Source organism: Lytechinus pictus, chromosome 7 (genome assembly GCF_037042905.1).
Source record: "Lytechinus pictus isolate F3 Inbred chromosome 7, Lp3.0, whole genome shotgun sequence".
Lineage (NCBI taxonomy): Eukaryota > Metazoa > Echinodermata > Echinoidea > Temnopleuroida > Toxopneustidae > Lytechinus > Lytechinus pictus.
The window spans coordinates 15,935,710-15,954,835 of record NC_087251.1 but is presented as its reverse complement, the minus strand read 5'-3'; the positions used below and the strand labels follow the sequence as shown (position 1 = coordinate 15,954,835).

Sequence of the window (19,126 nt, the reverse complement as noted above, 5' to 3'; positions counted from 1 at the left end):
GTCGTGGGTTCGAATCCCAGCCATGGCGTAATTTCCTTCAGCAAGAAATTTATCCACATTGTGCTGCACTCGACCCAGGTGAGGTGAATGGGTACCCGGCAGGATTAATTCCTTGAATGCATGAGCGCTGAAAGGCAGCTCGAGCTAAAGCCGGTGTAATAATGATAATAACAACGCGCCTCGGAATAGAATATTTCTAGATAGATGGCGCTATATAAATGCCTATTATTATTATTATTATTATATTAATCTCAATACAAATATTTTTTGTGACCCTTAAAAGGGGCACGGGACAGATGTGCCCCATGTCAAAACACATGTTTTTGTTTAGACTGCACATTCTGGTATAAGAAATTTGATACCTAAATTTGGCGATAGTGCACCTGCCTTACGGGATCTATTTGTTACCTGAAGTGCAGTTAAAACGTGTTGTGACTGCATATTTTTGACATTATGCACATTTTGGTTATATTACTTAACAGGTAACGCGCCTCTTGCAGTCTCACAATTCAATATAGCAGCATAGCTGACTCTGAAAACGACTAAATTATTATTCACCCAACAAAACATTTACTAGTATTTTGATGATAAAATTGTTCATTGACATCTGACCATGATCATTGTGACCTAAGACTTGTTGCAAGTTGCAACAAGTCTTAGGTCACTTGCAAGATGATCGGTGATACTTGATTACCCCTATGTCCACATTTCACGAATTATATCCATGTACTTTCAAATCATGATGGCCAAAGTTTATTGACCTTAAATGACCTTTGACCTTGGTCATGTGACCTGAAAATCATGCAGCATATTCACTGATACTTTATTACACTTGCATTTAAGTTTACAACGTTATAATGGCAATTCAACAAATACCCCAACACTCGGCCAAAGTTTATTGACCCTAAATGACCTTTGACCTTAGTCGTGTGACCTGAAACTCAGGCAGGATGTTTAGTAATACTTCATTACCCTTATGTCCAATTTTCATGAACTATGTCACTATATTTTCTAAGTTATGATGACATTTCAAAACCTTAACCTTCGGTTCAGATTTCGATGTTGATTCCTCCAACATGGTCTACCGTCTATTCATTGACCCTAAAATCTTTGATTCTTGGCCATGTGACCTGAAACTCAGCCGGATGTTAAATCATACTTGATTACCCTTATGTCCAAGTTTCATGAATAAGGTCTATATACTTTCTAAAATTCTTAGTCATGATCGCATTTCACACAATCAAACCTTAGGTTAAGATTTCAATGTTGACGATGCCGCCGCAGTCGCCGTCGGAAAAGCGGCGCCAAAAGTCTCGCTCTGCTATGCAGGCAATACAAAAAACAACTTTGACGTTTATGTGCATCGTCTATTAATAGACGAACGAGATAAATATATAAACGAGTGTGTCGGGTAATTTATACTGCATCACTTGCGTACAGACGGGGTGGTACATTCTGGTAAATTGCACATTTTGGTAATTTACCCGAGGGGGTGAAATTTTACGAATATTCATTTGTATCAATTTTTCATGTTTCATATTAATAAACAAACTGAAATTTGAATGCATGACAAAACATCAATAACCAAGCACTATTACGACGAGATATTTGCCCATATTATATCAATTAACCTTTAATTAGTGAAAAAAGAAAGAATTTGACCTTTATTGAAACCAGATTTTAACACTTTTCCGATCGTTTGCGGCGAATGAAAATTTCAAAAGTAGTCGGTGGAATATTGTTATTCATTACTGTAATATGCCAGATGAGTGCCCGCACATACCCAGTCGAGCAAATTTGAGTCATATTTCAGGACATATTGCATCGTTTATTTTCGCATGCCTCTGAATTATGTACTACCTATTGCTGCGTAGTCATGCGGGAATCATTTGTCTACACAATTGCAAGAGATGTTGAGCAAAGTGCATGCCTGACATACTTTCTGCTGGCGGTTTTTAACCTTGTTTAAAGAGATTTTATTTGCTGTTACTCCATCTCATTTGAAACATCCTTGATGATACGCAGTAAAAAAAAATAGCATGTTGTTTAAGCCTGTCACTTTAACAACAAGTTGTTTAAACTTTTTAAACAATTTGTTTAAAAAGTTTAAACATTTGTTTAAGAAGTTTAAACAGTAGTTGTTAAAGCGACGGGCTTACACAACGCGCTTAAAATTTTAAACAGCGTTTTTACAGTGTAAATGGTGTAAGTACAATATTGGGTCGCAATCACATGAGAAGGAAGAAACGAGGTTGCTCTTCACGTTACTACCCGATATCAGTGAGTAGGGGATTTCTTTATAGCCGCGGATGAGAAAAAAACCCAACTTTTTAAACTGAAAATATTATTTCGTGAAAGATTTGATATACGTAATCCCCTTATTTTTCTTCAAACTTCTTTCTACTCCATCCCTTTCTTTTTGTTCATTTCCTTCTGATTCTTCTCTTCTTCCCTTCATTCATTGCATCGCCAATGGGAGGGGAGGGCGGGGGGCGCTCCTCTTTTTTCAGAAAAGGTCTGTCACGCGCCAAATATTAAGCCTCCCATTGACAAGAGCAGCCTCATGTTAAAGGTTTGACATGGTATGATTCCACGCCACAAGTGACAGGGTGAATACTAGTAAATGATCCGTCAAAGCAATGTTTAGGTAACAATCCTCCATGGATATCTTATTATCCCCCCCAAAAAAAAAAAAAAACCCTCTCCCATACCCTCTTTCTTTGTTTCTATCTCCCTCTCTGTTCTGATTGTGACACACATTCAAGAAAAATCTTTTAACAAATTAATAATCATACAGACAATACACATTAGATATTAAAGGGACCGTACATTTCGTCGGTAATATCCTCTTTAATGTATACATAATACACCTCTATATTGGAATGAGAAAAGAAATGAAATCCATACCAAACAATTTACACATTTTATGCACTGGTTTCCTGATAAGTTAAAATATGTACAAAACCCGATAGTTTCAATCTACAGCTTGTAAAAACATATGGACGGACTTGCTCAATGCTGTCATTATAACTACATACATAACTGAATATTCATCACAGTAACTAATATCACACATACAATTGCATACAATGAAGCACGTCATGCAAAATAATGTAGGTACCTTGAATTGAAGGAATTTTGTTTTCCAATTAAGTTCAGTGGATCAAATCAGCATACAAATGACCATGGGGTTTGGACTACAGTAATGTAAATTATGTATTCATTGATTATAAACCCATAAAAAAAATAATAGTGTAAATCTTCATTACCATCATATCTTCATATCATATGCATGGGCGTCAATCGGTGGGGGACGGGGGGGACGTGTCCCCCCCGACACAATATCAAATGTCCCCCCCATGTTTTTGTCACAAAAGACGTGTGACCATCTGGGGGGGGGGGGGGGAATATGTGCATACCTTCTCAAGGAAATGAGAGTTGATTCCCTTAAAAAATATAAAGGAAAAAAAAAACTGTCATGTAACTTTTCGATGCAATTAACGGTGGGTAAATTCGAATTCAAAAGCAGCGCAGCTAGCCGTCTATGAGCCGTTCCTGTACGTACGACGCCGGGGTACACGCGAGCACCCACATGGAGACCCGCACGTGCGTGGTGGGTTTTTTTCATGTGGGTATGCACGGCATGACAGCATAGGCGGATCCAGGGGGCCCGGCCCCCCCCCCCCCCCCCCCTATTGGCGGAGCAAAAAAAAAAGAAAAACAAAGGGAAAGAAAGAAAAAAAGAGAAGAAGGGAAAAGAGAGGAGAAAAAAAGAAAGGGAAACATAAAAGGAGGAAGACGAGTGAATAAGATAAGGGGAAGACTCGGAAAGTAATAATAAAAAATCTTTCATACCGGGATATAAAATTTTTGCTCGCGCTCACATCGCCTTTTAGGTGATTTACATATCTTGCTCAATATGGAGCTTAAATATCAAATCTTGAAGTCAATATACAAAACATATTCCAGCTCGAAAATTTAACTTTCATTATTTTGTTTGATTTGCAAATTTGATTTTCAAAAAGTTTTCTGTAAAATTTTTGTTTTATGGTCTGAATATTAACATTTTCTGCTTGCGCTGCACGCTCGCAAAATTTGATTTGCCAGGTACCTATTATTTTCCTGTATTCCATAAAGTTATCAAAATATCCCTATTCAGGTCAGATTGTGAAAACGTATCAGCTAGCGCTGCATGCTCGCATTTTGATTGGTGAGTTATGTTTATCTCAATATTAATTCTAAAACAAACTACTTAAAATCCCCATTTGATCACATGCAGTTTATCAGAAATTTCGGTTCGCGATTACCGCTCGCATTGATTGTTGAAATATATCAACTCATGCATCTTATTCATATAATTACAAAAATGCTTTTAATGTCAAGTTTTCAGGCCATAATATTAAGGATTTCGCGCTCTCATGCTTAGGAAGAGAAATAGGAAGATAGTCATCATTTTCATATGATGACATAATGTCCCGGTCCGCTATGTCAAAACTCAAAGTAATAATAATGAAACTTATCAGCTCTTTTTAACTGTGATCCATATCCACCTCACAATTTTCCCACAAAGTGCTTGAAAAACAGAGCTTAAATTGACCCTTTTCAGAGCGGAATATCATATATTTTTAGCTCGCGCTTTGCGCTCGCTTTATTGATTTTCATGATAAGAAATGTATTTAAATTACCCTAATTCTACATGTTCTAGGTAGAAATCTGAAACACGCGTTTATTTAGATACGCAGCTTGTTCTCTATTTAAATCATTATCCAGTTTCAGATCACAATATAAAAAATTGTCTGCTCGCGCTTTGCGCTCGCATTATTAATGTAGGAAAATTTCCAATTACTCATTTTCATGATTTACAAATCATGAATAAGAGTGTCCAGAATTTTTCCGCTCGCGCTTCGCGCTCGCATCAATTGTTTAGTTATATACTTATCCTTTTCACGATTACAAAAAGTGCTTAGAATTTCCATTCTTGAGGTAGAAATATCAAAATTTTCAGCTCGCGCTTCGCGCTCGCATTATTTGGTAGTTAAAATATGTAACGTCATCATGGCTAACACGCAGCCGTTAACAGATCAGAACAAAGCGTATATCAAAAATAAATAAAACAATTTGTGATCGCGCTCTACGCTCGCATTATTTATGTAGGAAGCCGATTTCCAATTACTCATCATTTTCATGATTTACAAAATATGAATAGAGTGTCCAATTTTTAGGTTTGAATCTCGAATTTTTCAGCTCGCGCTTCGCGCTCGCATTAATTATTTAGCTATATACTTAGCCTTTTGAATTCTTCTGGTAAAAATGTCAAAATTTTCAGCTCGCGCTTCGCATTATTTGATAGTTGAAATAATTATGTAACGTCTTCATGGCTAACAAGCTGCCGGTAACAGATCCTTTTTTATCAGATGAAAACGTATATTAAAAATTTCTGCTCGCGCTTCGCGCTCGCAGCAATAATTTGTTGGATACACATCTCGTTTAGGATCATAAACATTGCCCAAAATGTTTGAATTTTAAAACAAAATACATAAAATAAACAAAAAGCTCGCACTTTTTAAATAAGGCTTATGATATTATATATATAAATATATTACCCCTTCAAAGAAACAAACAAAAATTAACTTCGAGCGGCCGATCGGGGAAAATGTGGGTGAAAAAAAATTTCCGGGCCCCCCCCCCCCCCTATTGGCGAAGGCTGGATCCGCCCCTGTGACATACGGTACATGTAGCGGTGGAGTATGACGAAAGTGTAATGGATCTGGAAAGTATACCTATAAAAGTGACATGCTTGCATGTTAATTGCTATTGTGTCCCCCTCATGCTCAAGTTTGGATTGACGCCCATGATTATATGAATGATTTAGGCAAATTGTGCTGATTGATGCAATACCCCCCCCCCCTAAAAATAGCATTAGAATTTAGAGTTCTCAAATCTCAATATTGATATTTGTATTCTACTCTTTGTTTTTGTCAACAACAACCCTTATTACGGGGGGTCATCATAAACATCATCATGAACAATGGACCTCACTGCTGGGGGGGGGGGGGTCATGAAACTATCTTATGGTGTGAGGTAGTTTGTCTTTTCTAGTTCCTTGAAGTCCCGCAGTCAAGTAGTTAAAGTAGACTCCTATTCGACAGGTACTTATTTGACAAATTTTGAATTGAGTAGCTAAAATCCCATGCTTTCCTGATCCAATGAACTGGATAACTTCAAATGCACATGGACTTTGGTAAGTTTGCTTCAACGAAGTTTGGGATATCAAATGGGGCACAAAATGATATACACCATTTTTCATTGTGAATATCTTTTGCCTTTATTAGGCATAGAGTATTTGCAGAACTTGATGTTGAAGACTTTGCATTGAACATCTTGACATAAATTACCTTGAATTCTGGACAAAGCTACTAACTGCCTTAAATTGATTTCAATTCAAATCCTGACCAAATACCCTCCCCCCAAAAAAAATCCTTTCTTGGTATACCAAACCATTTCTCAAGCATAGAATGGGCTACGAATCTCAGGACATAATCCTTATTTGTAAATGAAATTTGAAAAAAAAGTGTTAAAAAGTAAATCGTCCAATTTGAGAAAATAAAAACATCTCCAAGCGAGAGTAACTTATTATCATCAAATGTAAAACTCAAATTTTTTATCATAAAGAATCAATGGATGAAGAAGATTAGCCCACATGGCATGAAAACATATTTCATTACCTAGCTAGGCGGTTCGCAATACCAATAACAACTTCATGAATTGAATCTTGGTAGTTCAATCAAGAGAATATCATGAATATAATCCTAATTTCCTTGAAAATGAATAAAAAGTTACAATAAGTAACTCGGATGCAAACACAAATACTGTACATGTATATCTCAAAACCACTAACACATGTGCAAATTGACTAATTATTCAAGTCAGTTTTATGTTGCATTTTCTAATAATCCAAATTCTTTTCCCCATAAATACAAAACTGAACGTGACATAGAAACTTTTAAAAGTTTTAATACAATCTGTACATAGTACAAAATGAGACATTACAACTATATAAAATATATTTATTTAAACTAAGAATACTACATTAGTAGATTGTTTTGGCATGCAACATAATGTACTGTACACAGTACCATTTTTTACATATAATTTATGTAAACATAGCACAAAAGATAAAATAATTTTCATCTTGAATAGGAATGTTAGGAAGAAGATTATAATACTGAGTAGAATAGAATAGAATATGGAGTTTTTAATGTTGGAATGTCAACAATTTCAGACAGAGAGCACAGTCTGAAAACCAGAGATGACAAGAAATAGGCCTACCACTCTCAAATATTCAGAAAAAAGTACTGAATTCTATATTGATGTAATACATACATGTAAACATGCCAAGTACTCCTGTGCACATGTGCTCAAAGCTTGGATATATCTGTATGATATAGTTTTATATTCAAATGCTCAGAGATAAATAAATTAATTAAGCTCAAATTGTCAGTCAACAAAAGCTAGAGGACAGAACGGTTTGTTACCGCATCATTACTGCATGTACATTAATAAGTGAAGTCAGTATTCATGCAGGAAGAACAATCAAATATGGACTCAAACGCATAAAATCTAACATTTAAATGGTAACATATATGTAATGTGAACTATTGAAACTACCAGATGAATATATCCAGATGTCACGGTTTCAGATGTTCAAGGTTTCCATCAATATCAGGCATGTGAGTGGCATTTTAAAAAAAATATACATATCTAAATGGCAAAGCTGTGAGGGAGCAAAGCGAATGAGGATATGGTGTGGGGTGTCGTTATCAGGTCTCTTCATGGAAAATATCATGTTTGGAACCAGAATGGCGTTGACTCAATTTTTTTTTGGGGGGTGGGTATGGATTTATTGATATCAGCTTGAAATCTTCAATACCTGCATTGATACTGTATGCAAGAAGAAATCAATTGTCATGCAGTGAACCTTATGAAGTATCAACTTTATTTAGAAAGTAATAAGAAAAAATGAGTAGGTTGATATCTCTATTAAAGCAAAATAATGGTCTGTGGTATGCATGACATCTGTAAATGTCTAGAACTAAGAGTAATTTTCAGTGGTAAGTAAAATAATATTCATTTTGAATTGTTATTTTTCAGCGAGGGTGACCATGATTCCTTGAATATTTCTTTACGAAGGGGTTTAGAAAATGTAATAATATACAATCCAAATTACCTATTCTTGTTTGCATTTTGGAGGTGGCATCTTTTGTTATAATATTTGATTCTTTCTTAAAAGAGAGTAACCATTTCATTGAAATAATTTGTTTTTATAAGATTTATGTTTTAAAACATAAAGAAGTTTTTAAGATTCTGTCAAATTCTTAAACATGTACAGGCACAGGTAGGAAAACAAAAATTGCTCAGATCAGATGAAATCCAATCAAGCCAATCATGTACATGTGACATTAAAGGCAAAAGACATTAGTTGCAGCAAACAATTATTTAATGAGAAAGTCTTTAAATTCAAGGTTTATTGTCACCATATTATCATTCATCTAGATCTGGTATATTAATGTAAACTTTTCTTTGTGAAATCATGAATTCTTAGCTCAAACTGTTAATTCTGATGATCACTAATTCACAGAAAAGCGTATGTGGGACAGTCTATCAAAATTATGCTTGGAAAAATACTGACATTTGATGGAATTCCGTGCTTTGTTTTGCTCATTTCTCAGCAATTACGCATTTTCTTCCAGAGCCACTTGGAACATATTTTTTATTTAAACATACCAACAATTGGTGGCAATTTCATTGGATTATGTTCAAACTCATTTTGAGATCGTTACCACAAGTGGAATTTACCCTTAAAAGAAAAGGCAGCACTTCAAGATGCGCTACCAGACCACCAACATCTGTGTTCAGACATCATTTGTGTAGGTTAAGTGTTTGTGCCATGCACAAAATGCATGTCAGCATGTCACTCTTGTGCTTTACCCACTTCTCGCAGATGATTGCGAAAACCATGAAAAGAACTCAATCAAATCAAGATAATTATATTTTTTATTTGATTTGGTTTAAAATGTTCTAATTTTTCTTATAATGCTGGTAAGAAATGTAATGTGATCTAATATACATGTATGCATTTTAGAGCCTGTTGACATGTTTTGTAGAGGTGATGCATAACTGCCATCATACATGTATAAAAGATTAAGAGAAGTAACGGGTAGCTGAGCAAATCAAAGGACAGGAGATAAGGATAGGTGCACGCCAAACTGAGTAGCGACCATCACAGCCACAAGATAAGTGAGATGTGCCACCATAGACAGCATTGGGTTGAAGAACTATGTCATAGTGAAACAATCACCTGACAAAAATAACATTAAGCACATTGTTCCAAGGTCTTCTACACTGTTAAAAATTGCCGTAATTTTACGGACAAAATTTAACAGAAATCGTCCGTAAACGATAAAATACGGAATAAAATTGTAAATTTACGGATTTCTACAGAAAACCCGTAAAAATTACATAATAATCAGGTAAATGATCAAATTTACAGACGTTTTCTGTAATTGTACAGAAGATCATTATTGAAAGGAGTCGTTTACGATACATCTTGTAAATTTACTGTAAAGTAGATGTAAGTTTACGGATAAGATTTAACAGATTAATTTGTATTACGTGTTAAGTGCAATTTCTACGGAAAAATTTGTAAAATTTACTGAAAAATCAGGTTAATGATACATTTTCTGACGTTGTCCGTAATTGTAGTGAAGATCATTCTTGAAAGGAGACGTTTAGTGGTTTACGGTACAAATCTTTGTAAATTTACTAGAAAGTAGCTGTAAGTTTACGGACAAGATTTAACAGATTAATTTGTAATACGTGTAAAGTGCAATTTCTACGGAAAATTTGTAAAAATTACATAAAAATCAGGTAAATGATCAATTCTACAAACGTTTTGATCCGTATAATTGTACAGAAGATCATTATTGAAAGGAGACGTTTACGATACATCTTGTAAATTTACTGTAAAGTAGATGTAAGTTTACGGACAACGTCAGAAAATTTATCATTAACCTGATTTTTCTGTAAATTTTACAAAATTCCGTAGAAATTCCACTTTACACATATTACAAATAAATCTGTTAATCTTATCCGTAAACTTGAAAGGAGACATTTAGTGGTTTACTGTACAAATCTTTGTAAATTTACTAGAAAGTAGCTGTAAATTTACGGACAAGATTTAACAGATAAAGTGCAATTTCTACGGAAACTTTGTAGAATTTACAGAAAAATCAGGTTAATGATAAATTTACTGACGTTGTCCGTAATTGTAGTGAAGATCATTATTGAAAGGAGACGTTTACGATACATCTTGTAAATTTACTGTAAAGTAGATGTAAGTTTATGGACAAGATTTAACAGATTAATTTGTAATATGTGTAAAGTGCAATTTCTTCGGAAAATTTGTAAAATTTAAAGAAAAATCAGGTTATAATGGTAAATTTACTGACGTTACAAGGAGACGTTTACGATACATCTTTGTAAATTTACTGTAAAGTAGATGTAAGTTTACAGAGACGATTTAACAGATTAATTCGTAATATAATATGTGCAAAGTGCAATTTCTACGGAAACTTTGTAAAATTTACAGAAAAATCAAGTAAATGATAAGTTTTCTTTTTCGAGCATGCGCACTTGAGAAGTTTGTGAAAAGCCCGCGAAGCAAAGAGAATTTTCCTTGCGGTCTTGGATGTGTCAAGTGATCTTCTTGATCAGAAATTCGTAAGTATTTTGCTTTGAATTCGTAAAAGAAATTTCTGCTGTGCTTCTCTGGAATATATTGATACGTTTTATGCTGTTATATGAAATTAATAGTGTTGGTTTTCATGATTACGAACAAGGTTTTGGCATTGACAAGTCCAGACGATGCAATGTATCGTCGCGTACGCGCTGCTACAGTCCCATTGGTGCATTTGAGTGTTGGATATTTTGACACTGTGGTTGAACGAATTGAATCGAAGGTGCGAAGCCGTGGGCCAAGCTTGTTTTAATTATGAGCTTCACAAGGATATTTATATTATGATGCCATTTATATATTCATTTGTATCTTCATTTGTAAATGTCAAGATGAAAATATTAAATTTGTGCAATTAGGGTAGGGCCTAGGCATAAACGTCTTAATTAGGCCTAGCCTACTTATTTAAATTAAAATTTTTAAAGGGGTAGGATTAGATTAGATCTAGGCCCTAATTCTAAATCAAATCAATGACAATGTCAATAAAAATGGGTGATTTTCAACTCAACTTAAGTACGGTGTTGAAATCTGGTGTTGGTGTTGTGACAACACCAGCCACAACACCGTAGGCCTACTTGAAATCAGGCTGGTGTTGGGATTGACCTCGGAAAATATGACGTATTTCCGGCAGTTCGTGTTGAATGTCGTCTGCTGAACCCAGCACTGCGCTGGTGTTGACGATCTACGTGCAATTTCCCCATTCACCAACACCAACCCCCAGGGATTGGGAAAATCATGGTTTCAAGTTCGGTGTTGGTGTTGGCAATCTCAAGCTCGTGAACAGGCGGCAAACACATTGAAACATCCCCGTAAAATTAGCTTTTACAGTTAAGATGAGCTAGTACTAGTAGTAGAACAAATCATTTGAGCTGTATATATTTTGATAAAGAATAATGTTCACTCTTTCGAATTCTTGAATTAATTAAAACATTGGTACATGTATTCTGTACGATGAGAATTTAATGCATTTCTTTCCGATTTCATTTTCGTCGTCGAGACTTCTCGCGTGAAGTTGAGATGATTTAGCAGCGCAGCGCAGAGGCGTGACGTCATGTGCTATCGATAACGCAATTGGTATCATTCCTCTGAACCCAGTCCCAGCTCGGCGTTGGAGCTCGGTTCAGCGGCCTTTTTACGCTCTCAACACCAACACCGAACTTGAAATCACCCAATGTCAACTACAGTTAGTTAGATCTAGTATACTTCGAGCGAAGTTCGTGCAGGCTCCACTCCACTTCACTACCGCTACACTACACTCCACCTACCCAAACTTCGGGACGGTGAACTCGATCGGATATTCCGAGTGACAAAGGTGGGGTGGCCGATGGAAATGTTATTTATTGTAAAAATCATAACAAAAAATATAAAGAGAAAGAAAAATGGCTTAATTTCTTACTCTTCACCCGTATTTCACTCCGTGTCCATCCTCTGGTTATCCTCTAAATTGTTGATTTTGAGCCAGTATGATGTATCTATTTCCTCACACGTCACTATTCATGGCCGATTTAAAAACATCGCATGCGATCGGTCGCAGGTCAAACAGCATAAATATTTATATTATTATTGGATGGTTCAGAAAATACCAAAAATATTCTACGAGTATGGGAAAAAAAATTTTTTCCTCGTTTTATTTTTTTCTATAATTTTTACAATAAATAACATTTCCATCCCACCTTTGTCACTAGCGGTAGTGAAGTGGAGTGGAGCCTGCACGAACTTCGCTCGAGGTAGATCTAGTAATGACTTAGTGCTGGCTAGCGACCGACGGGTTTCCATTCTCAGCCATTCACTGATAATTCAGTTAAGACAGTGTGTTCCATGTGTGTATGTGTGATGCGAAGCTACCTCAGCTCAAGCGATGTAGACGACCTTGTTGGAGCGTACAGTGTAGCGGTAGTGAAGTGGAGTGGAGCCTGCACGAACATCGCTTTAGGTAATGCGAAGCGTGCTGTACATGTGTCCTCTGGACGTGTGGGCATGGGTTTAGTGACAGTGTGCATGTGATTGTGAAGGTTTGAAGCCCGGGTTGAAGTTTCTTACAGCTCTGTGGGTTTATCTTTAATTAAATGATTCTCTTTTTAAGCTTAAATTTTTATAATGATGATTGCTACATTCCAATTATTTGATTAAATTGTTTGTTTTAGAACAGGTCTTTTATTTTGTCCTCAGTCTAACGTTATTTCTCCCATTACATATCAATTAAAGAGAGTCTTCACTTGTGTTTCATTAAATTATTATACAATGTCCACTGTAATGAAAATGGAAACATGCCGGTCAAATGAAAGTGCAATATAAGTGGAAACATGCTGGTCTATTGACTATATGTTGACCATATAGTAGAAAGCAAAATTTGTTCTCAGCTGTAATTATTCTTCTATGGGAACTTGCTTCTCATAGATCAAATAAAATTTCCGAAGACCCCATATAATTTTGTACTATTTGGTGCATTTAAAGAGGAGAAAGAAATGCTTTTTTTTTTCAATTTGCCTAAATTGCATTTAAAAATATACCTTTCTTTTGCTTTCGGCACAGGCCAATTTTTAGAGGCTGAAATATTAAAGAGTTGATTACTTAAATTTCGTTCTAAAATCTTTTTCACTTGCAAATAGAGAAAATATAGCGCCCCCCCCAAAAAAAAAAACTTTTTTAATTTTTAAAGGCATCTCGCACAAATGATTACAATGTTTTTGTTTTATTTATCATTCACTATGAGATCTGTATAAAGTGATAAACCAATGAATTACTTTTATATGTATATGTTTCCAATTATTTGCCTACCGGTATTTATTAAAAAATAATGTTTGTGTTATTTGACAATTGTTTCACAGAATTACGTCATCGGTTGACATCTACCTATACCCATGGATTATCTCCACCTTCACAACCTTGAATTGCTAAGAGAGGTATGATTGATAAATTTGGTTTACATTGTTTTAATTTGTTTAAAAGTATTATTGAAATGATTTGATGAGACAACAAAAATGAAAACTTGAAATAACATTTTGAATGTAATTTTTGTTAATCTTGGGAAGACAATTAAGATTGCAGTTATTATGTTGGTAGATGTGTAATCAAATCTACATGCACATGTTCACTGTTTGGAACGTTTATAAAGATCACAAAATAAAAGAATTAAAAATAATATTCAACTCTTCTGCATACATGTACAGCTACCTTTGCCAAGACCACGTCGTGGGCTACGGGATGCTAGAAATCCATCGGAATCGTACGAGGATGGGCCATTTCGAGATCGGTATCGACTGTCAAAAGAAACCGTCATTTACATCATCAACATGCTGGAAGCCGAATTGAAGAGGGACACACAGAGGAATGATCCACTTCCCGTTTATTTGCAGGTGTTGACGGCTCTCCGTTTTCATGCAGTGGGTGAGTAATTGAATTAAACGATTATTGAATGTTTCTGGGCACTGTTAAATCTATTTGACTGAGGTTGTTTCTATTAATTTTAGGACTCCAGACAAAGTTGATGATGATGACAATATCTAGAAATCAGAGAGGGATCACATAAGTAAGAGTATCATTTAAGCAAACAGTCAAGTACCTATGAATTGCATACTTAAAAATTCCAAAACTACCACATCAGGAGTGAAGCTCTGCTGTTTCTGCTGTTAGAACTGTTATGTCAGGTTAGAGTTATAAATTCGTCATTAACCCTAAATTGGCAGATCACCCCCACCCCCCCAAAAAACTTGGCTGTGTTGCGATGAAAAGCTATGAAATTTGGCACATAGATAACAACTCGAGATGAACATACACACAAAAAACTAGAGCTGCAATCGTATCAGAACAATGTGCATGCATTGACGCCTGTGATTTTATGGAGGGCAAGAAACAGAAGGAGATAAAGAGAAAACTCCTGAGGATATACATTTTCAAAATATTAAGAGGGCGCTATTTTTATAGGCAATGGTCACTGATGCGTAAAAAAAACATTTTGCATATGAGGGATGATGCCATTAGCAAACCCTAAAAAAGTGATACCAAGATAAATGGAAACAAGGAAGTGATGGCCATTTTACTGTTTTCTAACTTTTTAATAGAGAGCGCTATTTCTTAAAGGTAATGGTCACTGATGTGCGTAAAAAAACATGGATTATGAGGGATGTTGCCATAAGCATACCCTGAAAATATGAGACCGAAATAAATGAAAACAAGGAACTTATCGTCATGGCCATTATAATATTTCTTTAGTTTGCAATAGAGGGTGCTATTTTTGAAGATAATGGTCATTGATGTGTAAAATGAAAAAAAAAAACAATTGAATTTGGACTATCATAAGTCAATCTTGAAAATATGAAACTGAAATAAATGAAAACAAGTAAGTGATGGCCATTTTACTATTTTTCCACTTTGCAATAGAGGGCGCTATTTCTAAAGGTAATGGTCACTGATGCGTAAAAACAGATGAATAAGGAAGCATGTTCCCAAATCAGACCAAAATGAATAAAAACAAGGAAGTTACGGCCATTTTATGATTTTCCTACTTTACATTTCAATAAATATGAATTTTTTTAATGTAGACTATTTCGGATTTGAATTTAGGGCATGAAGACGGCATTTTCAAGGGCAAGTCATATGTTCATATGAAGAGCAACTCTTAAACAATCTACAGCAATTTGTTAGAAGTGTGTAGCATGCAGGATAAGAGAGTAAGGATGGGATTAGGAATAGTATGCAAATGGACTAGAAATTTACAAAATGGCGCCTGGATGGTCATGCAATGCCCCTGTCCGTCGGCCCCCCCCCCCACTTGGTTTCCACGCAATAAGTAAAAAAATATTTAATGGATAAAAAAAATTTGGTGTGTAGGTATAGGACACCAAAATACAGGCTCAGTTCAAATTCGGAGTCCGCAGGTCAAAGGTGACAGCTCATTGGATATGCGAGTTGGTTTCCACATGATTATCATAAGTTCCAAATGAATATTTAGAAATGTTTTTTTATTTGAATTATAATCATGTGAATTACACACATAGACATCTACTATGTATGGGAAATACCATGTATGTTGCGCGCCATGTTATATAGTGGTACACTTTGGGGTTACTGACCAATTTTTTCGAACTTTTATCAATAGATGTGCAAAAACATCAAGGTAAAAAGTCAAAAGCACGGGGCAGAAAATAAACATTATTCAATAGCTGTTTTTGAAGTCAGTACTGCTGCTATATCGAATTGCGTATGATGGCGACACTGCAAGAGGCCTTCCATTTGTTAAAATGAATTGCAGAAAATTGTCTGATATTTGTAAAAGATGAATATTCTTATGAAATATGTGCTTAATTTTTTTTGTCATCAGAAGTATCATCTGTATGTGCTTCAATGAAATGTTTTAAAATTACCTCAAAACAATGACCTATCAACCATATGGTTTGTTTGATTTTACAGGATCATTTCAAAAGATGCATGGTGATGAGGCAGCAATATCACAGTCATCAATGTGTCGAAATCATCAAAGATGTGTCAGAAGCTATAGCAAGAAGGAAAAGGCAATACATCAAGTTTCCTTCGACAAGAGAAGAAGTTGAAGCAACTCAGCGACAGTTCTTCCAGTACTGCAGATTTCCAGGAGTGATAGGTGCAATTGATGGGACACATGTCTACATCAGGAGCCCTGGTGTGGATCAGGCAATATACTTCCTCAACAGGAAGAATAGATACTCGATCAATGTACAGGTTAGATTAATTACACCCTTTCTTAGGCCCTTTTCACAATTAGTGCTGAGACTGCTTGCAACCTTTGTGATTGTGTGCGACATATATTGTGATCAAATGATTGCAATTGCTTATACAAGCAAATGTGAAAGCCACTTAAATTACTATAACTAGAACAATGTACTATTTTGTAAAAAGTTTGGCAAAAAAAAAGAATGTGACATTAATTTTCTTTCCTAGGATTTCCTATCACTTCAGTTTCATTTATAGTAATTATTCGATTCGTATTTGATTGGGCAATTTTTAAAATGAGTAGTTAATTCTGTAGCAAATTTTTTTAATATGCATTTTTTTTTTTTTTTTTTTTTTTCCAAGTACTGAGCAATGGAAGCAGTGGATGGGTGGGGTGATTGTTGGATAAATCAACCTAACATGGAAAGCACACCAATAATTTTTATGTGCATGCATGTTAAAATTGCATTCCAAATATGTGATAAACTTGCAAAACTCAATTGTTGTGTGCTCCCATTGGATGTCCCAAAGAAAATTGAAAATTAAGTGCCCAGAACGATATAGAGACAGTTATGAATGTAAGATTTGATATTCCTCTTTTGTCTTCTGCTAGGTTGTTTGTGATCAGGCTGGGAAAATAACAAGCATCGTTGCCAGATGGCCTGGCAGCACACCTAACTCCGCAACTGTAAGTCACTTTTCAACCAAACTTGGATGGTAGATGTACTTAGGCGACCTGCATGTTATGCTGCAGTCGGAGGTCACATGGTAAGGTCAAAGTGTTCCACAATGGACATAAGTTTTTGTAGAAATGTACCAAACCCGACGGTGCTCTCACTCCATGATGTGTCACTTCATCGTAGCAATCCAGTCAGATTTGAAATGGTCTACACATGTTGGATATATGGTCAAGCGCGCAAATAGTCGTTTATATGTTCTTCACACTTTGAAATATCATAGTCTGTAATTTCAGGACCTTATAGTTGTATATACTAGTTTCGTGAGACCAGTTGTTGAATATGCTGTACCTGTATGGTCAGGAGCACTAACAAAACAACAAGTACAAGTCATCGAACGTTTTCAGAAACGTGCCCTTAGAATCATTTTTGGAGCAGCATATTCTTCATATGAGCATGCTTTACTCCAGTCAGAACTGATGTCTCTTGAAGATAGATGGATCAAACTCTTGTCTTGCGTTTGCGAAGTCTATGCAAATCCCCACGTCTAAACTGTATCACCTTCTACCTCAAAATAGGACTTGTCAATATCAGACTAGAAGCTTGGCCGGAACAGTAGAGATGCGATGTCGAACTTCACGATATAGAAATAGCCCCTTGCCCTCGTTGATTTGGCACCTTAAAGAGAAATTCCAGTAGTTGCAGTAAACACTGATTTCATGAGAAAGTCTGTAAAACAAGGCTTAATTGTCAGTATATCATCGAGGATCTAGATCTGGTACAGTTACATAAACTGAACTTTGTGAAATCTTGAAATCTACGCTGAAAAATGTTCAGGCTGAAGATCCCCAACACAGATAAGCGCACGTGGGACAGTGTATAATTATTGCTTTGAATGTCGGGCCCGACGCTCTACCCGAATCCTGTGCTTATTTGCTGATTTCTCAGCAATTACACAATTTCTTCCAGAATCCTTTGGCACATATGTTTTATTTATACAAACAGACACTTTGGTGGTCATTTCATTGGATTCTGTACGAACTCATTTTGATATCGTTACCAAAACTAGCATTTACCTTTAACTCTAAAAGAATTGATTACAAGGAGTAGTTTTTTTTTTATATATCTTCCCCTATCGTTACATGTATAATAATATCAAACTACGAATGGCTGAGAATTAAAAAACTCATCATTCATTGGACTCTTAAAATGTGATATCATTAAACGATTGTTTTTTATAAAATGCAGATTACATACTAATTCTAATGTTGAGTTCTCTTTATGTTTGGCGAACTCAAGTTTCATTTCATTTCATTTCATTTCATTTTACTTTGTTAATCAAAATATTTTTCTTTCATATGAGCAATTATTCACTGATATCTAGTCGTAAACTTAATATTTGAATTGAAGTCACAAAAATTGCCAAAATATGTATTATTGCAGCATGTATGAAAAAATGTGACCTAATTGCTTCTTCGCCCTTTTCTCTCTGTTTCCCTTCCACCATAAATTTCTTCTCTTCTCTCTCTCTCTCTCTGCCTCTCTTCTCTCCTCCACTATTTCTATTCCTTTCTGCTTTCCAATTCATTTCCTCTATCCACTCATATTTACATGTATTTTGAATATTTTTCAATTTTTTTTATTGATCAGTATCGATTTAAATTTATTTATGATAAACTTTGTTACATATGTCTATATTGAAATTTGTTCGTAGTACTATACGTTTTTTTACCTTGTTATTGATGATTTTGTTTGAAATGTAAATTTTCGCAATTCGGCTTTTGCCTTTTTTAATAAACCATTTTGAATTGAATTGAATTTACAGGTCAACATTAAAGTTTATGTGTTATTCCATCCCAGTCATTTCACAATGAAGTTTCAATACAATTATGTTGTGTGCCCTCGCAAATCACGATATTTCTGGTTATTTTCATGAGTGGGCGAGACACAATCACTGTTGCCATGTTTT

General features: G+C 35.3%; 1 protein-coding gene across 1 annotated transcript; it reads left to right on the top strand.

Annotated features, from left to right (window-relative positions):
* Positions 1-10,691: 10,691 nt before the first annotated feature.
* On the top strand, positions 10,692-18,234 carry LOC129284007 (putative nuclease HARBI1). The gene is made up of 5 exons (XM_064102060.1): positions 10,692-10,779; positions 13,621-13,695; positions 13,963-14,179; positions 16,202-16,489; positions 17,094-18,234. Exons 3-5 carry the CDS (start codon positions 14,171-14,173, stop codon positions 17,199-17,201), a joined length of 405 nt encoding a protein of 134 aa, XP_063958130.1. The 5' UTR covers positions 10,692-10,779; positions 13,621-13,695; positions 13,963-14,170; the 3' UTR covers positions 17,202-18,234.
* The last annotated feature ends 892 nt before the right edge of the window (positions 18,235-19,126 follow it).